This window comes from Lissotriton helveticus, chromosome 8 (assembly GCF_964261635.1).
Source record: "Lissotriton helveticus chromosome 8, aLisHel1.1, whole genome shotgun sequence".
Taxonomy (NCBI): domain Eukaryota; kingdom Metazoa; phylum Chordata; class Amphibia; order Caudata; family Salamandridae; genus Lissotriton; species Lissotriton helveticus.
In genome coordinates, this window is record NC_136069.1 from 1,502,183,966 (window position 1) to 1,502,211,138 (window position 27,173).

General features: G+C 43.0%; 1 protein-coding gene across 1 annotated transcript in view; it reads left to right on the forward strand.

Moving 5' to 3' along the window:
- The window catches only part of LOC144773448 (disks large homolog 2-like), an 843,812-nt gene extending 816,873 nt beyond the window's left edge, over positions 1–26,939 (forward strand). Inside the window, exon 11 of the mRNA XM_078658478.1 lies at positions 25,225–26,939. Within this exon, the coding sequence (XP_078514604.1) occupies positions 25,225–25,473 (249 nt within the window). The 3' untranslated portion in view covers positions 25,474–26,939. The remainder of the gene's footprint in view (positions 1–25,224) is intronic.
- Positions 26,940–27,173: the final 234 nt, after the last annotated feature.

Consider the following 27,173-nt stretch of genomic DNA (forward strand, 5'->3'; position numbering starts at 1 on the left):
CTTGCACCATGGTACAGGGGTGCGTGTGCCGGCGCATGGCAGCAGTTTGTGCACTAGCGCAGGGAGAGCACTGAGATGCAACATACTATGGTAAATATGTTGCATCCCTGTGCTTTGAAAGTGACTAAGTGCAGAACAGCCAAATGGCTTGCAGCACTCACTGAGTCACTTTCCTTGTAAATCTGCCCCATAGAGACAATGAATCATACATGTAATTACATAAGGCAAAGGTGACTACTAGTTGTAGGATTCACATCATTCATACTGGTAGGCATAACACAGCTCTTAGCATTGACTTTAATAATGAAACTTTCAGCCTGATTCATCAAGCGAAATGCGCTCGCGAAAGGGCCAGATTCTGAGAATCTGGCCCTTTGCGAGTGCAATTTTTGCATTTGGGATTCATCAACCCAAATGCAAAAATAGCTAATAAAGAATTCGCTAAATTGCGAGGATTAGCATTTAAGGAATCTCTATTAGAGAATCCTTAAATGCTATTCATGAAACATTTAAAAATAGCGAATTCGCTATATTTGGCCGTTATTTACCACGAAGTCTGACTTCGTGGTAAATAGCGAAAAAATAGATTAAAGCACTTTAGTGCATTTTTTTCTTTTGCATGTTACATGTTACTTTGGACATGTGTGTATGCAACACCTGTGTAATGTTGCATTTCAGGGGTGCTACAGGGTGTCCTTTGGACACCCCTGGCACCCTTGAAATCGCATCCTTATTTGCGATTAGCAAATTGCTAATCGCAAATAAGGAATAACTCCCCATGCATTCCTGTAGGCCCATAGGAATGCATGGGGAGTTATTCCTTATATGCGATTAGCAATTTGCTAATCGCAAATAAGGAATGTGTAGGAATCGCATTTCTTTATGCAATTTCTACATGAATCCCGTTTTGCAAGTCCTTAATAGCGATTCCTTATGAATCGCTATTAGGGGCTCGCAAAACGGGAGATCGATGAATCAGGCTGTTAATTTCCATTCAAATAAACCTTTTTAACAGCCTCAGGATAATGAAAGACTGGGAAGAAACTAAGTTACTATCTTGTACCATGCAGTTTGCAAACATCTTTTTGATGCCAGTTTATATGTCTCTGTGCTAATTAGAAACTGCACAGAAACTAAAGAATCTCTGTGACAAAAGCAGCAACGCATTGACCTATGCAGATCTAAAACAAATGGAGGCACACTTTCTTTGCAAGAGGCATATTAACACTCTGTGCTACATTAAATAAGTCAAGTTGCCACTGGACAAAACTCATCTCTCTCCAGCAGGAACATTAATCACTGGTGTTATCTTGGTCTTGACACTTTTATTGTTGCTTGAAAACTTCTAATTATACTTGGAACATTTGCAGTGCTTTTAAAACTGCTGCCTGAGGACCCCCAGGAATGTGTCACGGACCCCTAGGGATACGCCGTCCACAGTTTGGGAAACACTGCTTTAGGGGATGCATTTCTGGACTTTTGTTGGATTTTAGGTCCAACACCTTCCCTACTGATACACTGACTGGAATTGGAATAGTAATTTATACTGTTGCAATGTCCGACGCTCCTCTAAGGCAAGTCGTTGTAATGACTTGCGTGGTAACGGAATACGCGACAACATGGTAATAGAATGCGTGGTAACAACGCATTTGGAGTACTGACTGCGGTGTAAAGGCATACATGGTTAATGCATGCGGGTTCCGTCATACAAACTGTCACGCAGTTCTAGACTAGAGAGTTACTGGAATGCAGTCTGTGAATATTGCCAAGACAAATGAAAGACCTGGATACCCCGAGAACCTGCAATGATTCTACTTCAATATTTATTCTCACTGGTATCATCAGTTAGGCGGTGCTGACGGGTTTATGATTCTATGCTTACTGCCTGTTCGTGGATTTTGCAAGTATGGACGTAATGGCCATTTTTTCTGAGTGGTTTGTGCAGATGTACATGATCAAACAACAGGAACAACTACAAGCAGCTCTCTTAGGCTCAACACGAAATTTCTTACGCTCTGGTAAAATTATGCAAAAAACACTGCTACAAAATGTATTTTAGTTATCTAAAACTTACCTAATGTATGTGTCAGGCATGTGTGAACTTCCTACTAGGAATATTTTTTTCCGTTTTTACATGTAATATTCGAGTACAAATGTATACTCACTCTATATCTACCTGAATCTGGAAAAAAGTAAAAGAAGTGAGGCAGAGAGATATTTTCTGATCTGAGCTCAATATGGTAGTGACTTCCGTCTATTGGGAGCAATCATTGCAGCTACTGGAGGCCAAAGCTGAAGTACAAGCAGGCCAGAAAAATAACTCCTCCTCTGCCCTCCCCTTATGTGATGGCTCTGTGGCTATCAATAGTGGAGTCCCAAAGGGCCGTGCAAATCTTGTCCACACTGTATCAACTGGGTTATGTGTGCATGGCTGGGATCAGTGGTAATGGAACAATTTTCAGAGCGGGGGTGCTGCCATCAATTTTGCATCACTAAAATTATAGTAACTGTGAAAACCTGTGTCACAAAAAATAGGTCACGTCCATTCAATAGAAGAATGGTAAGGGTGTTGTATGTAGCCGGTGGTGCATTTAGGAGCATCCTCTGGCAATTATATAACTAAAGCTTGGCCAACTGTACATTGCTGGTACAGAAAGCAAATTTGCCCTTGAATTGGCCACAAAATGTGCAGTGATATAATTTTATTGATAAAAGTATACCACAGACAAACTGAAAATTGAAAATCAATTTTTAGCAATAAATCCATATGCACATCAATAAATAAAGTGTCTTGATTTGTTTTGATCCTATTAAAATCGTTGGGCCTGATTACAACTTTGGTGGTGCTGCGCCAGCTTTGCGCTGGCACAGCATCACCAAAGCAATGCATAGTCCACTTGTCAGATTACGAGTAAAACTCGTGTCTGGTGGGCTTTTTTATTGCCGTCCCATGGCTGTGCCTTGAAAACGGGCACTGCAGTGGGAAATCAAAAGCAGTTCCAGCACATGATGGACTGTGAAGTCCAAGCCATGCTGGAATTTGGGGTGCATGCAAACCGGGGGAACATGTAATGCCCCTCTGAATGCATCCCCATGTTGGCGAGGGTATGGGGGCCCTGTAGGGCCCCCTTTGTTTCCACCACCAACCTTTTCATGGTGGGCTCACCACCAAACTCAAAATATGCTCTGCGGACTGCAGTGGTCCCACCTTGAACATTGGATATCCTTGTTGGCGGTTCCCTGGCGCAGTCGGCGCAGCAGTTGATGGTCCGAATAGCTGCATTGGAATAGGGTGTCCGCAGGACTGCCACTGCTCAGACTCATAATTTGCACCTTTCTTTCCATCACATTCCCTGATTTACAAAAGAGTACTCCATTTGTGCTTCCTAACTGCTGAAATCTTTCATACAGTTATTTAAAAAAAATGTAATGTTGTGTGTTAGAAAAAAACTGACGTCCAACAGCCTTTCCTGTCACACTCACTTTACCCAATAAGATTGTCGATAGTTTGCTTTACAAAATCCTCTAACTTTGCAGTCAGAGATAGTAGCGTTAAAAATTATCTCCATGTTAAAAGAACAAGAAGCAGGTTCAGAAAACATAGCCAGACATTAGACCTCTGTCTTTAAGCACACAGCTAGTGTGACAAGATAAAATCAAAATTCAAAGGCGTCTTTATCGCTCATTCATTCTCTGAACTTCTGCCGTTAAACTTATCGCCGCTTTAGCGGCAGGAGCCTGCCAGGTTGAAAAGGTAGCACTTTCTTAATACATATACACATGGGGGTGGATGTTGGTGCTCTAATAGACATCTGCAATAATAATAGTCACACCCTTTTGGTACAGTGCTTAGAGGCACAAAAACAGTTTATATCAAAAGCAAGTTATTATCATTATTATTTGTAATAGTAGCAGTATTAGTATTATTATACTATATGCTACAGCAGCAATCACAGCAATTCAGATCCCACAGAAACCATACATTCAAATAATTATTCTCCGAAGCTAAATATCTAACCATGTCAAAAGAGCAAAGCATGAAGGGAGAGGGGTATACAATGTTCTAAGAAGCTGCACCTGTAGGTCTTGGAATGCAAAGCTGTTCAGGCATGATAAAATCATCTAAGAAGTATATGTGGGGGAAATTCGAAGGTACTAGACTTGTCGTTCTGGTCAGACCTTGGCTAAAATGTAAAGAAGCAGTTTAGCCTAACACACTTTTTAAGAACCCTGAAACTCAGCCCCTTAAATGAGGCTTTAAGTCCAGACTTTATATAATTCTTCTGTGGCTCACCCATGCTAGAAGGTGCCCTTGAACAACCACTGGAACACATTGTTCACAGATTTATTTTTATTTATTTCTTCCTTGGTTATCCGGTCCTGCCAAGTGGCGCGCATCTCACGTTAGAATAACGCTTTTGAAATAATTTCACCGCATTACTGCAATGCCTGAGATAATCACGCAAAAAAGAAAGGTGTCCTGAAGCTCAAATGAAACCATGTAGTTCCAGCTTCTCCCTTTGCTGGGAGAGACAGATAAATGCTGAGCTCGTTTTTCGAAGGCCACAAGATGGCGCTAGTTGTCAACGGGAGGAATAGGAAGCTCAATATATTATTATGTGCAAATGTCGTGCTATCGCAGATTGTCATATGCCACCAAACGAACGTCCAAGATTTGAACACTAAACCACACACCTGACCTGCCTAATTAATGTAGAAAAGCACCCTCTGCTCAAATCATAGTATCAAACAGATGTGGATGTCCAGCCGCAAACTGAAGCTTCTAAATGAATAGGACATGTTACAACGCAAACAGTTACAACGCATGCTTTTTACAAAGTAGTTTGTATATCTCAACATCCATTACTAAGCATGATCTTACAACACATGCCATCACAACGCATTTTTAGAGACTACATTTACAATGCATTCCATTACAACGCATACCATTACAACGCATACCATTACAATGCATAATACTTTTAGGGCAAGAGTAGGGTAAGTTTTGGATAGTGTAGCGGTAAACATTACTATTCCCACTCCAGTGAGTGCAACAGTAGGGTAAGTGTTGGATAGTGTAGGGGTAAAAATTACTATTCCCATGTACTCCAAAACCCATACCCACCCTAAAACGTAAAAAAATCCTCATTAATTACCTTATAATGCATAGTAATGGCATGCGTTGTAGTGACATGCGTTGTAGTGACATGCATTGAAATGGCATGCGTTGTAGTGACATGCGTTGTAATGGCTGTGTTGTAATGGCATGCCGTGTAAACGCTGGTGCGTTGTAAGAGACGCGTTGTAATACTTTTATTGATTCTTTAAAAAGCGTAAAAGGATGGCAAACCATCATAAAACACAAAACATTAAATGAGCATTTTTTTAAACACAAGAGAAAAAAATAGGCCTTAGAGTCATTACCACTGTTAAAAAGCTGGAAAGTAGAATGATACATTTAATAGAAGTCAGCCAGCAGGTTATTTGTTAGCTACTTGGCTTAAATCAATTTTTCCAGTTCCTTTGCTGCTATTTTCCGGAATTTTGTGGCGCTACAGGAGAGAGGAATCCAAAGCCCTCCAAGACACCTGATGACTGCAGCTCTACATGTTCTTATCAGTTCATTCCTTAAAATCTCCTGAAGAATGACTTTGCGTGTTTTCAGTAAGAAAGGGCATGTACATAGTAAATGTAGTAGTGACTCCTCCCCTTGACAACAGAGGCGGCATTCCTTCGATGGCCACGTAAATTTCTATTTAGGGGTCAAGTCCTTGGAGGGGAATGATCCCAGTCGTAGTAACAACAGGTAATGCTTTTTGTGGTAGGAAAGGTGTTCAATCAAATACTGTTGTGGCTTTAGCTTCTGATAGACCTGTATCACAACCCAGGCGTGGTGTTTTTTTGCAAAAATCATTTTATCAGTTAACAAAGAGATCTGCTTGAGTGCGGTATTCACCACGCTTTTTAGTCCAGAATACGTTACTGGTGTTGGCCAAACCTCCTCTAGCTGTAATGCCGACAAAGATTCCTTCGGGATTGTCGTGGTCAAGTTAGCTTGTCTTGCTTGATTTTCAATCTCAGCCCAACAGAGGTGGGCTAGAGTGTTATCTTCTGCCTCCCTCATCCTCCAGTAATACTTTACTAAGGCACCTTGTCTCGCCATGATCTGATTTTTTAGTCCGAATTCTAGACGGATTTGTTCCTGTGAGATGTGCAACGGTATTGAGAACAGTCTGTTGAAGAACGTAGATTGCGCTGTATTTAATGTTGTAACATCTTTAGTTTTCAGGATTTCTGAGCAATACGAGATGGAAGGCAGAGATGTTCATTAGGGTGCCCATCCCTGCCCGAAATCCAGTTTGCGTAGTAGGTAAAAGGTTTGTTTGACTGACCCAAGCCTCTAACTCTTCCAGGAGATTAGATGCGTACATTTTCGCCTCCACGTCTATCAGCTCAATCAACCTGTAGTTGGAGGGATCTGAACGGGAACCCGAATTATAGATTGGATTAAGGATGCTTCCTCTCCAGGACTCAGGGATCAAACTGTCGGCTGTAACTTTGGAAAAAAGAGGAGTCAGGACTTGAGACCAGAATGCGGGGTCATGCCGAAACAGGGCATTTGGTAGTCCGTTCGGGCCCGGGGCTCCCTCATATTTAATTTTTGTTATAGTTTTTAGAACTTGAGTTTCTGAAAACAACACGAAATCCTCGGGGATTCGTGGTTCTTGGTATCATTGACTTTATCTCGACCTCCAGCCTCCTTCCCTGTTAATGATTCGCAATTTGGGGCCGATAGGGGTGTAGTTTCATTATCTAGGAGTTTGATGTGAGCTCTCCATGTGGCCTCCAATATATCCGAATTATGATGTTGATTCTGGCCATTGGTTATTTGGTTGATTTGTTCCCAAAAGAGCCTGGAGTCACCCAATTTGCAAGCATATTTGAGTTTTGCCCAAATGTGTTCTTGGTACTCTTTTTTGGTGAGTTTTATGTCCTTTTTTAACTGTTTTCTTGTTTCTGGGATTAGAAGCAAGAGTTCTGGGTGGCTTTCTGGTCCCCGAGATCGTAGTTGTCTGAGGTATTTATTTAGTTGTTGTTTTTGTTTCCTCAGGTTGTTGTTGAACCAGGCTGCCCCTTTTACGTTTACTGCTTTACGGACGTGGGCGTTTTTAGAGAATTGCTTATTAATTTCATAAATAAAGGACTCCCAAATTTTTATGGTCAATGTTTCAGAGTTGGATCTTTCCAAAAGACTGGTGTAGGTACTTATGATATCCTCAATGTTATCCTTATTCCAGCGGAGGTGTTTTAGGTTATAGCATTGTGTTAAAGATGATAGCGCCTTTGCTGTTTCTGAGGTTGTGAAAGATTTTAATAAAGTAAAAGATTGCGGCTGGTGGTCACTTTCCGCCCTGTCTTTTATCTGGAAGTTCACAATGTATGGGAGGAGGTCGTAATCTGTGAAGGTATAATCAATAGTAGAGCGTGTTTTTTGTGTAACCCTGGTGTATGCTGCGGGCTGATCGGTCAAGCAACAACCATCTCCTGAGGCGGAAGCCGGGAGAACGATCACCATCTTTTGAAAAATTTGAGTGTAATTACTGTGTTTTTATCTACCTGATCTCCTCTCCCTGGGCATCAAAACTTGGATTAGTACGCACTGGGCATCCCCGCGCAGCGGATATTAGCACTGCCGCGGGCTTCAAAATATTATTGCCGCCATTACCGGAGAACCCTCAGGCCACGCCCACTATCGTAAGGCCACGCCCCCGCCGAAGGTACATAAAGGGCGCTGAATACAAGGGCGACTTAGAAACAACCATCTCCTGAGGCGGAAGCCGGGAGAACGATCACCATCTTTTTTAAAATTTGAGTGTAATTACTGTGTTTTTATCTACCTGATCTCCTCTCCCTGGGCATCAAAACTTGGATTAGTACGCACTGGGAATACCCGCGCAGCAGATATTAGCGCTGCTGCGGGCTTCAAAACATTATTGCTGCCATTACCGGAGAACCCTCAGGCCACGCCCACTATCGTAAGGCCACGCCCCCCCTACATCTCCTCTCTCCTATAAACTATGTGTATTCCCCGGACGCGCAGTGGACGAGCGCAGCGGGCGCGCCTAAGGCAAGCCCGTCTGCGCCTGTCCGCGCCGAGACCGGGCCCAGGGCCATACCCCCTGACCAAAATCATATCGATAGAAGAAAGTGGACTTATTCCAGCCAGGAGCTCCTATCGCTAAGGCCATGCGTCACATGTACTCCGATCGATTTACATAAGGAAGGTAAGACCTGTCCATCTTGCTCACAAGCATTTGCTTTCTCACGGATAAGAGCTCTTAATATGACCCATTACCAACCTAAGATACCAATCTATAGAAATTCAACTATTAAAGCAGGTCTAATTAATGTTAGATCTATGGTCAAACATAATGTCCATACAGCAGAGCTAATTGAAAACCAAAATATAGATCTTCTATTCGTTACTGAAACTGAAACGTGGGCAGACGAAGCATCTGACGCTGATCTGACCCTGGCGATTCCAGAGGGCTTTTCTATCTTCAGAGCCGATAGAAAAATGAAACGCGGGGGAGGATTAGCAATTATAGCTAAGGAGGAATTTAAGATCAAAAGTTCAGATAAAGGAAGCAACCCAGATTGTGAAACGTTAACTTTTCAAATAAAAATTACCAACAATTATACGTTTAATGGCCTACTGATCTATAGACCACCTAATGCTAAAACGCCTTTAATTGAGCTTTTAAGTCCATTTCTAGAATCAAGCGTGACAAGTCTTGACTATACAATTCTAGGAGACTTTAATATACACCTTGAGAAAACGTCTGACCCCAAGGTAATTTCATTTAAAGATGAAATGGCAAACTTTGACTTAGAACAAAAAGTACATTTAGATACGCATTGCGCCGGCCATACTCTGGATGGTATTTTTACATCATGTCAGAAGATAAATGAAATTGATACGCTCATGATCCCTTTGTCAGATCACAAAATGGTCTCCTTCTCATTAGAAATTGCACAAGATACAGGAAGCCATAAAAAAAACCACATATCATGACTGGTCCAAAATCCAGCCCCAAGCATTTATGGACACTCTCTGCTCATCTTATCCACCTCTAGATGTAGACAGCAATAAAGCCTGTAAACAATTCAATAAGTGGCTAGAGAACGCAGTCCGACTCACAGTTCCACAAAAGAAAGACCCCTTCACAACCATCGTTCTCAGAAGCTTTGAAGGAACAAAAACAATCGTGTAGAAGAGCAGAAAAAAAGTGGAGAACCAATTACGACACACAGCAAAAAAAAGAATATAAAGCAGTTTTAGCTAGTTACAAAAAATTAATAACATCAGAAAAAAGCAAATATTTTGTTCAAAAAATTAATGAATCAAAAAACTCCAGTAAAGCCCTCTTCTCTACTTTTAAAAAACTTTCAAAAATTGAAAATAATACTGTAGAAGAAATGTCATCCGAATTCTGTAATACTCTAGGTGAATTCTTCGTAAAAAAAAGTTTCCTCAGTTTATGACTCTTTTAAAAGCCATAATACAGACAGGGCAAATCAGGCAGATCAGGCTATCTCACAATCAACAAATTTAGTGGAACAATCAGTCCAACCCACACAGTTCCAATTTACTCCTCCAACAAAGGATCAAATTCAGAAAGAATTACTCACTATTAACTTAGGTAGTCCAATGGACCCTTGTCCACCCAAAACAATGAAAATCGGTTCAGAATAACTGAGCCCGGTATTAGAAAAATTATTTGATCAAATACTTGGAACTAACACCTTTCCAGATGAATGGAAAAAGATATCAATTAGACCATTACTAAAAAAATCAAATCTGGACTGTGAAGAACCAAGTAATTACAGACCAATAGCCAGGATCGCTTTTGCCGCAAAAATATTTGAGAAACTCCTAAGCAAACAGCTATCCCGTTATCTGTTGGACGGTAACTGGCTGGACCACTCTCAGTTTGGTTTCCGCGAAGGACACGGAACAGAAACTGCTTTAATTACAGCTGTGGAGGAACTTAGGAGGGTGATGGACAACGGAGCGAAGGCCGCCTTGATACTACTCGACCTATCGGCGGCCTTCGATACGGTCAGTCATGAGATTCTTCTAAATCGTTTAAAAACAGCATAAATACATGATTCGGCATGTACCCTCATCGCATCCTACCTAGCCAACAGAACTTTCTCAGTAGAAGCAGGAGGAGCGAAATCCAAATCTTTTAATTTACCATGCGGGGTCCCGCAGGGATCCTCGCTGAGTCCCACCCTTTTTAATTTGTACGTGGCCCCCCCTTGCAGAAATAATAAGAAACTGTGGTTTCACCCAAATATCCTACGCTGACGACACCCAAATTGTGGTGACCATCAGCAAGGATGTAGAGGAAACAGCGGAAAAATTCCAACTCTGTATGACACAGGTCAGTCAATGGATGGAAAGGAATTGCCTAAAGCTCAACGGAGATAAAAGTGAAGTGATGATACTAGAGGGTGACACAAACATCTGGTCCCCCGCCTGGTGGCCTAAGGACTTGGGTAGATGCCCAGGATCATCAGAAAAAGTGAAGAATCTGGGCTTCACTTTGACATCAATTTATCATTTCAAGCCCAAGCCAGCAAACTGTCATCAACACTTTGGTATATTCTAAAAATGATAAAAAAGTTACTTCCTTATCTACCACAGGATTCACGTAAAACAGTAGTGACAGCATTAGCCTTGGCGAGACTGGACTACAGAAATGGTCTATATGCCGGAGCTAGGACAAAAGTTATAGACAAACTACAACGTTTTCAAAATGCAGCAGCCAGACTGGTTCTAGGCATACCTAAGTTTGAGCCAATTAGTCACAAACTAAAAACTGGCTGCCAATTGCAAAGAGGGTGACATTTAAATCACTCTGCCTGGCCTACAAGGCATTTCAGGGAAAAGGATCACAATTTTTGAGGTCTCATCTGAAACAATATGAACCAACGAGACCTCTGAGATCCAATCAATTGAAACTAATTACCGTTCCCAGATTTAGACGAGCCAGCTGGGGCGGTAGAAGTTTCCTTGTACATGCAGCACGTACTTGGAATCAGCTGCCTCTTGCCATAAAAACCTGCCCATCTTTGGAATCCTTTAGAAAGGAAGTAAAAACATGGCTATTCTCTGCATAACTTTAGACACCGTTCAGGAGATGGAAGGATCTAGCATAGCGCCAAGACGCCCACGGGCATGTGCGCGCTTTACAAGTTGACAAATCAAATCAAATCAAATCAAATCAAGCTTTTATCACTAAGCATAGACATTGAGGGGGCTTTCAAGCGGGCTGCGCATTTCTTACCAGATGTGTCCTGTCGGTTAAGGGCTGGTGTGGGCTCCGTTTCACCCTTACTCCTGGCGTGTTGTAGATTCATTGTAATGACTTTGTTGTAATGGATGTTTCCCCTTCTAAATATATCCCAAAACCTGGCAGTGGCATAAGGAAAGTTGAGGGGTCTCCCTGCAAAGTACATGCAGAGTTCCACCCATGCTCCGGAGCCAGTCCGGAGCCAGTCCCGAGCTCTCAGGCCAGGAATCTGCCAGTGCTGGAGGGGGTTCCCAGAGGTCGGTTTGCGGGAGTCGTGGGTTTTGTTATGCCACTGAAAACTGGGTCAGTCTAAACTACAGTAAAAGAGGGGCCTAATTGGAGAACTATACAGGAAGAAGATCCCCGCTGGGGCCTCTTTCACATCCTGAAGTCGGCACGCGTGGTAGAGAGCCTGGACAAACTCTCTCAATTGATCATGATCTGATTATGCCGTTAATTTCATTGGTTGCCAGCCAGGGAGGCACGGACTGGCTAAGGCAGGGAATTTCTGTTTACTTTATTGTTTCCCTGCTGCCCTGCCGGGCAACAGGTGTCCAACCTAGAATGGGGTTGTGCCATGCTACAACTAAGTGTGGGTGACATTATACTGTTAGCGAGAAAGAGTCTCTCATAGTAATTGATTGTCACTCATAATAACACCAAAATTATGAAAATCTCACATAAGCAATCTGAAACCCTGGCACCTACAGTTAGCTAATGCCTGGTTAGTTACTGGTAATCTTCATTACTCTGAGTCTAGGTCTTCCTGTGACAGCATGGGAGGACTCCTGGTGGCCGGCCACGCTGGGAGCTGCCCTGACACCCACTAACTATGCACGCAACCTGGGCTTCATCCTGGACTCCAGGCTCTTTATGACCCGCCAAGTTAACGCTGTCTCCTCCTCCTGCTTTAACACCCCCTGCATGCTCCGAAAGGTCTACAGATGGATCCCCATCGAAACCAGAAGGACTGTTACCCAAGCGCTCGTCAGCAGCAGGCTGGATTACGGCAACGCCCTTTATACAGTAACCACAGCCACACTCCAGAAGAGACTCCAACGCATACAAAACGCCTCTGCACACCTCATCCTCGGACTCCCTCACCACAGCCACATCACCGCCCACCTGAGAGACCTGCACTGGATCCCGGACAAGAGGATCACCTTCAAGTTCCTCACCCACGCCCACAAAGCACTCCACAACACTGGACCAACATACCTTAACGAACGACTATCATTCTACACCCCGAACGACCAGCTTCGCTCCGCCGACCTCGCCCTCACCACCATCCCACCCATCTGCCGAACAACCACCGGCAGCAGATCATTCTCCCACTTCGCCGCCAAGACGTGGAACACCCTACCTGCCCACCTATGGCAGACCCAAGATCTGCTGACATTCAGGAGACTCCTCAAGACCTGGCTGCCTGGCTGTTCGAGCAGTAGCTGCACCCCTCCACATCTCCCCCCCAGCGCCTTGAGACCCTCACGGGTGAGTAGTGCGATTTACAAATGATTGATTGATTGACAGCACTGAGGCCCCCCCTTTCTATCTGTATGGTGATTGGTTCTTTCAGCTTTTTTTATTTCAGGAAGTGGCAATTTCTAGTTTCTCCTTTTAAGCATTCCGGGAAATAGGTGCCATCGTGGAGAAACGTTTTTGACTTAGCTAGGTAACAGGTTTCTGTGGAGCAGAAGAACTGCTCATTGTGTAAGGACTGTGACAGGAAGGAGGACGAGGATGTAATGTAAACTATTAACTCTCAATGATGAGATACACTGAGTAATAAGGTATGTGGAGCCTGGTTGAAACTGGATTTCTCAAAAAAAGATGTGGTAGAGCGAGGAATGGGAGCATGCGGTTTGGTAAGTACACTGAATAGTGTATTTAGCGAGTACAGGACAAGTGTTTAAAACTTATTTCCCTAGGTGTGCAGGTCAGCAGTTTACTCAATGCAATTCATGTCTCAACTTTTCACTCCACCGTGTTGAGCAGTAGGGAAAGAGCAAACAGTGGCGTTTAAAAGTAATGAAAGGGGGAAAGGAGAACATTTAATACATGTGGGTGATGCATGCTCCTGCAACAAACAGTATAAGACTAGATGGTTGCTGTATTCTGATCCTTTGGGAATGTATTAAGGGCACATGCTCCATCTTAGAACACTGAATACTATTATTTAGGTTTTCTTTTTTTTAAAGCGACCACAAGATGGCAGCAAAGCATTTGATATAGTGTATAGCTTCTTCCAATGGAAGGCTGTCTTGTGTGAAAGCAGTGATGCTAGCGCAGCCCTGGTCCAGATGCTACTACCTTTTGATGCTTACTGAAAACCCAACTTTCCCAGTCAAGCTTTCTGCATCACCACTTTTTTCCCTCCTCTGTTTTCCTTTCACTATTTTACCCAGCACACACACGGGACCATATTCTCTTTTAGGTCTGGTGTTAGCCAAGACCTTTTGATTCAACTAAAATTATATTATAATATGCTCACGTGTAGGGAGTTTCAGCAACATCTCTTCATACAATGATCCACCAAAGCATAGTGGGTCAGCTACTGCAGCCACTGGTTAATTGCACTTTGAGTGAATGCATTGTTCTCTCTTGCATGCTTGTTCGCTTCAGTGCCAATGTTTTAGTTTTTACTTTATATTTATTTTAGTGTTGCCTTTGTCTTAAGGCCATATGTACACCCACATTTAGCAGTCGCAAACAGAGATTGGAGAATTTTGGGACCACTAAAAAGGGTTGTAGCATATGTCAAACCTATTTTGCAAATCAGTAACCTTTTACCGACTCGCAAAATAGGGTTGCGAGTCACTATTAGGAAGGGGCATGCTAAGGGCGTCCCATCCTAACAGCGCGTTATAGGGCCATGTATGATTGTAGTGCGACCAGAATTTGGTCACAAAACTATCACAGATTACCACCTACGTCACATAGGTTGCAAGCCAGCCACAAAGGGGAATGGGTCCTCAGGGGATCCCTTCCCCATTGTGACTGGCAGAGAAACCGTTTTTTTAAGATCAGATAGTGGTCTCACCGACCACTGCCTACTCTTAAAAAATTAAACAGAAACGTTGAATTTTTCTTTTCAAAATGTATCCTTTCAGGAAAACAGGCTGTATTTTGTTTTTTAAAAAACAGCTTTATTGTAAAAGCAGTCAAAGACAGTATGGTCTGCTGACCCCAGCAAGCCACCAACCCAATAAGTGCCGGCCATAATAAGGCAGGTCTCTTGCAACCCATAACAGAATTGCAAAGTGTCTGGGACATAGTTGTACATTACATTTTGGGACTTGCAAATTGCGGGCCCCTAAATATCACAATTTGTGAGTTGCAAAGTGAAATGGTCGTACATTTGGGCCCCTAATCTTTATCAGATCCCATCTCTTGTCAATTCCGTTGTAATTTCCGTTTAGAGTGTTTTGCTTTTTTGACTGTTGCTATTTCATACCATACAGCATTGTGTCCATTTGAAACTGCTTAGTACTAAATTATCCTCTTTTTCTTTTTCTTTCTTTCTTTCTTTCTTTCTTTCTTGCTTTCTTTCTTTCTTTCTTTCCTTCTTTCTTACTCCATGTTTTTTCTTTTCTTTTTCCTTCTTCCTTTAATATCTTTCTTTCCTTCTTTCTTTTGTCTTTCTCTTCTTTCTTTCTCTTGCCTTCTTTCATTTCTGCCGTGATTCCTGCTTTCCTTCTCTTTCCTTCTTTTCTCCATTATCTTGTTCTTTCTTTCTCTTGCCTTCTTTCATTCCTGCCTTCATTCCTTCTTTCCTTCTTTCTCTTTGTTTCACACTTCATTCCTCATACACATTTTCCTTCCTTCCTTCCTTCCTTCTTTCTTTTCTTTCCTTCTCTTGACATCTCCGTTTCTTTCTCTTTTCTTTCTTTCTTTCTTCCTTTCTTTCTTTCTTTCTTTCATTCTTTCTTTCTTTCTTTCTTCTTTCTTTCTTTCTTTCTTTCTCTCTTTCTTTCCCTCCTTCTTTTGTTCCTTCTTTCTTTCCTTATTCTCTCCCTCCTTCTTTCCCTTCTTCTTTCTCTACTTCTTTCTCTCCTTCTTTCTTTCTTTCTTTCCTTCTTTCCTTCCTTCCTCCTTTCTTCCTTCCTTCCTCCTTTCTTCCTTCCTTCCTCCTTTCTTCCTTCCTTCCTCCTTTCTTCCTTCCCTGTCTTTCCTTCCTTCCTTCTTTCTTTCTTTCTTCCTTTCATTCTTTCTTTCTTAAAAAAATGTTATTAACATTTATTTTTTTAACGCATCCTGTTTTCCTGTCAGGAAAATTAGTTTTCTTTAAACAAAATTGCTTTATTTAAAAGCAATCATAGACATGGTGGTCTGCTGACCTCAGCAGGACATCATCCCTGTGATGGCTGCGATTCCTATTGGTTCACAATTTGTGACCTACCTCTTTAATATTCATGAGGTGGGTCAAATTGTGACTCACTAGGAATCTGTATTTTCCGTCCCAACCTATTAGTACATGTGTCGGTTTGCATAACAGCACACTGGTCTCAAAATGCTGGTCGCAGTTTGCTACGTACATCTGGCCTCTACTGCCTTGGTACTAGCTTCTTGTAAAAGGAGGCAAATGCCTCTACTATGGCCACGGGTGGATGAGAAAGGGGACTGATACATAAGAAAATTCCACACCAACTTGGAAAACTAGAGTACGTGTTAATAAATAAAACAAGACTAACATGACAAAAATGTGTAGAACCGGATATATGCCAATTTGAAGATTTCAGTAACGATAGCAGCGAACAACACAAAGCTCCAACTGTGAATATCTGGTCGTGCCAGACCGGGTCAAAGTCGCAAGTTCAAGTTGACCGCGATGGAGGGAGGGCCAGCTACAGGAACCCAGTTGAGTCTCTGAACAAGAATACCTTAAATCCTGGTTGCAGAGTGATGCTGGGTCCCAAGTCGAGGATGCATTGAGCAGCCGAAGTAATGCATCGGTTCTGAGGGGCTGCAGTGCTGCAATGCGAGGTCCTGCTTAACCGTCAATGAAAGCTGGTGATGCGAAGTCGGGCATAGGGGATATGTTGCACAGTTGAGGCTATGGACAGTTTCGAAGAGCTGCAAGGCTGTGATGCGAAAACCTGCATCATCATTGAGACTGTCTCCGACAAGAGATTTGCGATGCAAGGCCCTTCATCAGTGAAACTTTGCCCAGCGGCAGTTCTGATGCAGGCTGCGAAGTCAATGCAGATTCCTTGCGCTGAGAGAATTCCTGCAGCAGAGGTGATGCATCAGTTCTGCTCAGGTTTGCACCACACAGCAGGGAAGATGTATCCAATCTGCTGAATCCACAGATAGGCTGACAGAGCCGCTTCAGGCACACTTTCAAGGGTCAAGGACTGGGATGGCACTGCTTGGTATGGTAGGGCTCACAGATGTCAGAGTCCAGGTGCTGGGCTCAAGGTTGTTGGCACATTCTGTACCTGAAGTTCTAGGCTGGTTAGCTAACTAGCCCTTGGAGTCACTCTGGGGTCCTCGGTTCAACAGATGCAGGTCCAGTCCTTCTCATCCAGGGAAAATGGCACCACAGCAGGGCAGGTCCTACAGAGCAGCAATACAGCCAGCAGAGTGGCAGTCTATTCTACAGCACAGCATTTTCTTTCTGGCAGAGTACCCAAAGCTCCAGAAGTTTTCTGAATATTTGGTGTCTGAGGGTCCAGTATTTATACATAGGACTTCCTTTGAAGTGGGAGACATTTCTAGAGGTTCCCCGTTGAAGTCACCAGGCATCCTCTCTGTTCTGACTCTGGCTAGCTAGCTACAGGGGGTATGCAATCACTTTGTGTGGAGGCAGGATACAGCCTATTCAAGTGTAAGTAGGGCTGTATCCAGCTCCAACCTACCATCCTGCCAATGATGGCCCATCCATTCACACCTAAGCTCTCTATTGTGTGTGGCTGTCTAAGAGGATCAAACAAAGCCTAACTGTCAGCTACACCCAGTCATGTGACCCAATGGCAGATTTCAGGCTATGTTAAAAAGAAAAGGTAAAGTGGAGACTAAGTATAAGCTTCACAAACAAAGATGTCCACCCTCCGTCTTCTTTCATCCAGTATCTTCCAATATGGCCCAACCATTTATGTGATGATACCTCATAACTGAGGCCTTAAAACTGACATCTCCACTCCATGTTGCCTCCATGTCCCAGCTCAGAACATTCTCTTCACTGGGCCTTAAAACTGACATCTCCACTCCATGTTGCCTCCATGTCCCAGCTCAGGACATTCTCTTCACTGGCCTCCGCACCATCTGTTCTCCACACTAACCAGGTAGGGGTTTGAAGGTGGGGAGGCTTTTCAGCTATCCATCGGTTCTGCATCCATGTGTAGGCAGTTGTCAGTATAATGGCAGACCGCCACTGTGCTCGACGCAGGAGGAGGGCACACATGTACTCCAACGCTAAAAGTTGGTCTTGAGCATGGAATTCCGGTGATGTCGTTCTTTTGCACCATGCCCTTATTTCCAATAGGAAAGATCATCATAATGGCTTAACAGTGCCTCCGGTGTTGCTGTCCTTCCATCTGATGCATTCGGGGCAGCATATCTACGATCTTGTTCCTATTTGGTGAAAAACAGGAGTATCATTCAGCTGTGAGCGAACATACTGGGCCAGAGATCGCAGAGGAGATCTAGGAAATGGTGGCCATGCTCCTTTGCACCTTACCCTGCCTCGCACATTTTTTGTTATAACATTTTCATCATGTTGTTTTCCTGGCTTTAAATTTGTTTGTACTCCTTGAACTTGCCACCGCTTAGCGGAATTGATTGACAAAATGACACTATACGTTAGCCAAATTATGAACTATAACGTTTTGCTGACTCCGCAAGTTATCTTGCTGGGGGTAAGCAACCAGGCTGTGACGGCGGCAAGCAAGACTTAGGGGCAGATTTATGTTGGTTATGCGCCACGTTTGCGTCACGCAACTGCGGCGTAAACGTGGCGCATCCCTACGACCCATTTACAACGTGACGCATCTAGGCAGATGCGTCACGTTGTAAAGCCCTGCGCCACTTGTTGGCGTTCCGGCGCAGGGTGGGCGTTACGGGGCAGGTGCGCCTCGCAAAAGTGGCTGAGTGAAATCTATAAGATTTCACTCAGTCACTTTCAGGCCAATGCTGCGTCAAAACCCTGCGCCTGCTTCAGTCTTGACTCAGCATTGTAAAGATGGGGCACCCCCGAGCCTTGCTGGAACTCCAGCAATGCGCCACCTTTACGGCACAGATGCGTCACGCATCTGTGCCGTTTTTGCCCCATGGTGCGCCGCATTGTAAATGCGGCGCACCATGGGTGGCGGAGCAGCGGCGCAAAATAACTGGCGCATCCCTGGGGATGCGCCAGTTATCATAAATCTGCCCCTAAGCTCTTCATAATGATGGCGGTTTTCAGGCTCTCCATCGCAACTATCTGGCTAGATAAAGATCCCCCCTCAGTGCACTGCTGGCTGGGGAAACTCTTAGATACTTACCGATGGGAGAAAGAGATATACAAACGTAGTGGTGCGAGAGCAAGAAAAAGAGGGGGGGACAAATGGTCCCCAATTAGCACCCGGGGGTAAAAAACAAAAAAATTGAAAAACTGGAATCAGTCTTTATGTTCTGTTGTTTTTTTTTGCCTGCATGACATGTATCATGTGTTATTTTTCCTCTCCATTTTCTTGCATATGTAATTTGCATTTAATCTAACACGATTGTCCAACTAAAAATAAATAAAATAAAAAAAGGAAAGATCATCATATTGGCTTAACAGTGCCTCAGGTGTTGCTGTCCTTCCATCTGACGCATTTGGGGCAGCATACCTACGATCTTGATCCTATTTTGGTGAAAAGCAGGAGTATCATTCAGCTGTGAGCGAACATACTGGGCCAGAGATCGCAGAAGAGATCTAGGAAATGGTAGCCATGCTCCTTTGCACCTTACCCTGCCTCGCACATTTTTCGTTATAACCTTTTCATCATGTTGTTTTCCTGGCTTTAAATTTGTTGGTACTTCTTGAACTTAAGACACACTTCTCTGAGTAGTGCCTTGTACATTTCGAATAGCTACCCTAGGTTGAGCAGAGACTAAGAACTATGTTTGGCCTAATAATATTGGGTTTATGGTGGAAGACTTTAACCCTTCATTAAATAATATCCCAGTCTGACAAGGACTATCAATATTTCATGGTCAGTTACCTTTTGGAGCCAAGATGTACCCATTTCTGGCAAGTCCCCTTTTTTTTCACAAAAACTATTTGCTGTATGACCCAGGAGATGGGGATTAACACCTTCACCTTCCTGATCAAATGATTCTGCGGAAGCACTGTTTAATACGAATATGTTGGGCAATTTGTTTGTGTGCGTTTACTAGTGCATGTTTGTGTTTGCCTATTGAATATGGCTATTGATTATGGAATCCTTATCTGTCAATGCTTATTCTTATTTTGATGCCTTAGTTTCACAATTGGAATGTATATGTTAGTTAATTTTATAAAGATACTATGTATGCATCTTCAATTTTAATCTTGAAATAAGGGAGTCACAAGAGTAGCTACATCATGCACTATTCCAAGGACAGTGCCTCCTAAAACAAGTCTTCATGTTTCTGAAAAGACCATATGCCTCACATCAGTGTCACTAGAACTCGCTGTGTATAACCTTTGACTGTCTGCGACATAATCTGGGTGTAGGTCCATGTTTTGAGAACCCACTACCGATGGAATGTGGTTATGTACAGTGGGGACTATGCACTGGATCTAGGCCCACTTACCATACACTCCACACACACTCTGTGCTGTCAAAAACCATCTTGGTACTGCAGGGGTTCCTATTTATTTTTCATGCTAATTTTAAATTGCCCCTCATTTTGAAGCCTGTAAATCCAATAGGGCACCTTTTATGCTGTCCAGGATCCATGGACACCAACTTATATATGCCTTATCATTCCAGACCCCCAGACCTGGCCCAAATATGAAATAAATTAATTTCCATGCCATTGTTCACACACACACAGTTCTACTAGGTTTACATGACACACTTCACCACATAGGTAACAAAATCTATTTGAAGGTACTGATATGTCACTAATATCTGCACCCCCACGCCAGCCAACGTCTGAGGTGGAGCAGGCGTTGGCTTGCGTGGGGGTGTACTGAGGCAGCCCTATGATGAAGCATGTCACACAACTGTGTGAGTGAGGGCAGTATTTCCACATAAAGCACATGACACCGCGAGAACAGTCTTGTTTATCACTCTCTACTCCTTTTGGTGTGTTTAAGTTGAGGCTAGGGGGGCTGGTGTAGAGGGTTTTGAGTCCCTCACTCCTTCATTTTGTGTAAAATATTGCAATTCATCCTGACCTTGTAAGGTGATGTCCAAAAGGATCCTCCTGGCTAAAAAACAAAAATGAAATGCTTGATGCCATGGTAGTACAGTAAGATCCAGCAAGAACCTCATTGTGGTACCATGGTACAATCGTAGGTCTCAGACACATTGCAAGCTTCACCACCATGGTGTCACAGACAGGTTCAACATTTTTTTGTGGGTACTGAGGCCGTGGTACCAATTCGTGTAACTGAAAAATCAACACCAGCAAATGACGCCTGTTTTGGAATGCAAAATCTTGCAGAGGTTGTGTGGACCGTAGTTTTTGGCCGTCCACAGAGGTGGAATGATGTCAAAAACAGCAATGGACTGGCATACCAGAGGCTGAGATTAATTTAAGCATTCCATCCATTACTTTTATGTTTAGTTTAGAATGGACCAGGTATGCCCAGATGTGCATCCCATACACACGGTGCCACTGGACCCAAGCTATACCCAACTGATGAGCCCTAATAAGTGTGTAACAAGTCTTGGGTTGCTTGTATTCCAGGTAAGCGAAGACCTGGCCTGGCAGTTCGGACTGGACTGTACCAGTTGGAGCTGGGTCAAAAATGATTTCCATAAGGCTGGGTTGAAACTGAGGAGCCATGGTGTGCAAAATGACAATGGACTGGGATGCATCCCTGAAGGATTAAAGGTGGCTGAGATTAATTCAAGCATTCTTTCCATCACTTTTTTGTATACTTCAGTTGTTTCCCTATTGGAACAAACACATAGCAACGTTAAACAGCAAACATTGCCAGATGTAACCTAAAGAGAATATACCTTCTCTCAGACTGCTGAACATCCACACATATCATGCAGTGCAATCTTTTTCTATGAGAATAGATGTAGAATAATGTAGGAGAACAAGTGCTTTAATATTTCCCAATATGACATGTGCTAACAGTCAGAGAGTGCTTTTTTGGTTGTAAAAACGGTGTCAGCATCTTCTTTAATTAACAAATTAAATACATTCATTCACCTAAAATGGATAATAAGGTCTTTGATATTTTATGAAACTAGAAGTGGATGCTTACAAATGGATGAATGGAGGGTTTTAAAGCAAATATATATATATATATATATATATATATGAGAAGAACTCCGTTGCAGTTTAAAGAACCTCCAAACAAACAAACGAATCCGGACCCAAGTAGGAAATTGCAAATCTTATTTATTCATCCAAAGTGCAGAAAAACACACACGCCGCCATGACGCGTTTCGGGACCTCGGCATGACTGTATCCTCTTTCGCACCAAAAAGAGCAGAGGCCACATCGGGGGAAACAGCAAGGAAGCAGCTTTAATGGCAATAAAATGGCGAATGCATTTCGGCTAGTATTGCCTTCCTCAGCGCCCAAGATGTTCACACAGCTTCCAAGTTCGCATCATGTTTGATCCTGCCGCCCACTTTGTAGAAGAAGGTCGGCTCCGCCCCCTATGTCGATGGTACACCACCTGTTGCAGCCTACCGTGTAGCGCTAAACTGCAACACCCAGAATGCACAGTCCAGATACCAGGTAGGTGGTGATAGGAATAGAAACACGGTCGGGTGGGCGGAATGTGGGATTTGCGGTAATGAAAGTCCAAAGGTGATCCCTTGAAATGCCAGCAAAGTGCTCCCTCGAGTCCCCACATCGCCAGCCTACGGGTTGCTGTCCAAATTCCAGCGGGGGCCGATATAGCAGTGCACATCACCCATAGCGAGGTAAAATACCTCGCAACCGCTTTGTCTCCTCCACAACAACGTGGCGGGCTCCGGAGTAACCAATCCCTTGGTGAAAAAGAAACTGCTGAAACAGAGCCAGAGTTCTCCGGGCCACTTTTGAAGCGGGGGCCTCTGTGATGCGTCTCTGGAAAACGCAGGAAACATGACTGTATCCTCTTTCACACCAAAAAGAGCAGAGGCCACATCGGGGGAAACAGCAAGGAAGCAGCTTTAATGGCATTAAAATGGTGAATGCATTTCGGCTAGTATTGCCTTCCTCAGCGTCCAAGATGTTCACACAGCTTCCAAGTTCGCATTATGTTTGATCCTGCCGCCCACTTTGTAGAAGAAGGTCGGCTACGCCCCCTATGTCGATGGTACACCACCTGTTGCAGCCTACCGTGTAGCGCTAAACTGCAACACCCAGAATGCACAGTCTGGATACCAGGTAGGTGGTGATAGGAATAGAAACCCGGTCGGGTGGGCGGAATGTGGGATTTGCGGTAATGAAAGTCCAAAGGTGATCTCTTGAAATGCCAGCAAAGTGCTCCCTCGAGTCCCCACACTTCCAGCCTACGGGTTGCAGTCCAAATTCCAGTGAGGGCCGATATGGCAGAGCACATCACCCATAGCCAGGTAAAATACCTCGCAACCGCTTTGTCTCTTCCACACCAATGTGGCGGGCACCAGAGCAACCAATCCCTTGGTGAAAAAGAAACTGCCGAAACAGAGCCAGAGTTCTCAGGGCCACTTTTGACGCGGGGGCCTCTGTGATGCGTCTCTGGAAAACGCAGAAAATATGACTGTATCCTCTTTCACACCAAAAAGAGCAGAGGCCACATCGGGGGAAACAGCAAGGAAGCAGCTATAATGGCATTAAAATGGCGAATGCATTTCGGCTAGTATTGCCTTCCTCAGCGCCCAAGATGTTCACACAGCTTCCAAGTTCGCATAATGTTTAATCCTGCCGCCCACTTTGTAGAAGAAGGTCGGCTCCGCCCCCTATGTCGATGGTACACCACCTGTTGCTGCCTACCGTGTAGCGCTAAACTGCAGTTATATGTTATATGTATTTCAGGAAGACCTCAATACAACTACTCTCACATTTGTTTCAGCACAGAGCGAGTTGTAAGAAGCTTGCAATGAACAGACACAGACATGGTCAAACAACATCCATTTTCTCCCCCGAGTTTGCTCTTTTAACCCCTTCCACGCTGGGCTAATTTCGGGGGGGGGGGAGGAGAGGCTGCCCGTGGCGCCGCGGTGCTCGTGACGAGCCCAGCTCATCATGCTGCACAGTGGAGCTGTGCTCATGACGAGCTGGACTCGTCACGACTCTGCCCACTCCACTAGAATGACCACACAGGTGGGGCATTAGTCGCGTGTGGGCCAACCGCGGCAGTTATGACAAGCTTAGCTCGTCATGAGCACAGCTCCACTGTGCCTAGCTCGTCATAAGCATGGAAGAGGTTAAAGATAATATGAAACCTAACCACCTAATCTAGACCTGACAAGACAAAAAGAATCGTATAAATTGTGTCATTTACAATACATTTCAAGATCATGAACGATGTTTTACATCTAACTAATTCTGTCTATCATTAGCTGGCTGGGCAAAGAATATTGCTCGATCACTTATTGCACCTATTGTATATACTACAGAGATTAAACCATTGGATTTTTGTGCAAATGTACAAATTAAAATCCTATTGTGCTGGGGCTCCCATGGGTCCTTTTAACCGACAGCTTTTACTAATTTTGGGGAAGAAAATGTATCTTTTTTTAATATGTATACTTTTATGATATTTGCTTTAAAATGAGATCGAATAAAGTTTATTGATGATGATGATAGTGATCAGCATACATAGCCTACAAAAAACTGAAATGCAAAGAAAACAAGTGCAAAAAGCTAATTTATTTTCAAGGTATGTACTGCTAATTTAGGCAAAACCTTTCACAACCCTATTCCAAACACAAAACGGAGTGACAAAAAGTTCCACCGCCTCAGACCGCCATCTGTCATGACTAGAATGATACATGTAAACAACCACAAGGATACCTTCATTAGCTGTTAGGAAAATGACAGCAGCAATCTAACAATATGCAAACCTATTAGTGGCTGCAGAAACTAATACAGAATATATCCAGGTAAATATAAGCCATGTAGGTGGGTGCTAATGACATACACGTTCTACCTATCATGATGCAGATGCTCTGCCCTATATGTACTGTTACCCATAGGGCAGTATACGGCCCTTAGACAATGAGGACACACAAAACTTTGTAACTCAGTGAATATGTACTTCCCAGTTAGGTCAGGTTTACAACATAGGGTAATCATTCAGACAAGCATATGCTATAGGAAGGATCAACCAGGCAGCAACAACTAGTGGTGGATCAACTATAACCAGGAATGTGTTTTTAAAACATATTTATAACACTACAGGATGAAGGACAATGTCATTATTTCGGGAATTAATCAACGAGTTCTCACATGGTGAATAATGGGAATATCTTTTGAACTATTTTATTGTATTATGCTGTTTAATCTGTGTTGCTGGTTGTACCAGCCACAATTATCACTGTTCTCTACCTGTACAAAATGTGTCACTCTCATCAATCAATATATTTTAACACAGTGTCACCCAGAACGTGGAATACCTTTCAATGATCAGTGATCAAATCAATGCAATTCTTTTGCACAGTTTCTTACCTCAATCTTTTGCCAGTCTTCTGATCTGTGTACTGCAGAATACAGCCCATGGATCATCCATCTTCTGTTTTTATTACTCATACAGGTCAACGGGATCGATCTGCGTGGGGCTACTCACGAGCAGGCAGCACTTGCACTCAAAGGCGCTGGGCAGACGGTGTCAATGATAGCACAATATCATCCAGACGGTAAGCGAGCGCGGCAAATTGACCTGCAGGGTGGTGCGCTAAGGCTTCATTGGAAAGTATTGGGCCTTGACTTGTTACATTTGCAACACAACTGTCAGCCATCTTGCTTGTCAAAACATTCAGGCAACCTGAGGCATCTTTATTAAAATGCAGATGTGTTTTATAGAACTGCTGTTTTTTCCCAGTAGATCTTTATTGAGTTTTACATTGAAGATATCGCGATTTCTGTATACAACATTGTAGCTTATTTGTGAATGGCTTGTTCATACTTTAATAATAAACACAAGGAATACTTAGGTTACGTCTGCTCGCGATTTAGAGCGACTAAGGGACCTATTTTCAAATCTAATACTCAACAAACAATGAACAATAGGAAAATAAACATTCCGAGTGCACCATGTCCACAACCTACTTCCTGTAAGAATCATGCTGGGTGCCACCTATTCCCAATGTTGGAGGATGATTTTCCTCAAGACAAAATTTATTGTCACTTTTCTTTGTAGATAACGCTGTTAAATCACTGGCAACTATGTCATGCAATTATGATAAAAAAATAAGATCTCAGTGAGGATGTGGCTAGGTATATCAAAAACGTGCTTAGTGTTTTTTTAATTTTCATTATTATATTACTTTCTCTCTCTAGCTCCCTCTCTGGCCTGTCCTTTCCTCTTCCTTTCTGTATGTTTCTTTCATTGTGTTGTTTTTTCTGTTTGCTTCACTTATTTCATAATCCTCTTTCTCGTGCCTTATCCATGGAACAATACCATAGGTTTACCTCTGTACATAAATGAACGTCACCAACAACATCAAATCATACACACCAGTTATGCTGGTGGACATTAAAAGTGTCCAGAAAGTGATCCTACATTCTTCATGAGTGGCTTCAAGAGAAAAGTATCATGTTAATTGTCCTCAAGGAATTCTGGGTTGATCTGCCTACTGTGAGCCACAAGTTTATATAATGTATCATCCATAAATTTTATAGTATAGAAAGAGAAAAAGCCATTGTAAATTGTGTAGTTAGAACATTTATATGCCCTTTTGTTTGTCAGCCCCAGGCCAAACTGCCACTATTGAAATAGCTTGTCACGATTTATTTATTACAAAATGTATACATTTTAACAAAAATGATGTGAAATTCTACACGTTACCCAAATGTACATGGTTGGTGTCTTGAGTGAAAATATTAGGAAGGGGAATACCTTTTTATAAAAATAAAATTCACTTGAGATACCAACAGGAGACTGGTTTGAGTAGAAAATGTCTTTCCGAACATTACATTCATTATTCAATGAGTTTGTACCCCTAAAATAGAAGTTTTGCCAACTCTAGTCACTATTTCAGTGTGACCCAGAGATCACATCTCAATATAGTATCCCAAATCTATCTGGGTGGATAGAAGGGACAAATGAGCTGCTATTTGACCACATGAAGAAGGATGAAGCAGGGATGTCTACTCGCTCCTAGAGTGTTCTTCACAAATATCAATGGTTTGTACAATTTGGTGGATTATGTTATATAATGTATATATACAGAGATGGACAGAATTAAAGTGATAATTTGCTCTTTGCTGATGATTCAGTATTAAATGCCAGAATGATAAATGCCCAACTGGCCCTTTTTACAGCAATGGTGAAGCATTGTTCGAACAGCATAAACATAAGTAGTAATACTACAGTAGGGTGGCTCCAACGTAGGTTGTACATAATAGCATTTTGGGTGTAGAATGAGAAGTTAGAAGTCATGATTTGCTAAGAATTTACACCGCCACAAAGGCGCACAAAGCGACACATTGGTATTTATTTTGCAGTAATGGAATGGCGCCCCTTTCTCTGCGTAAAAAGCG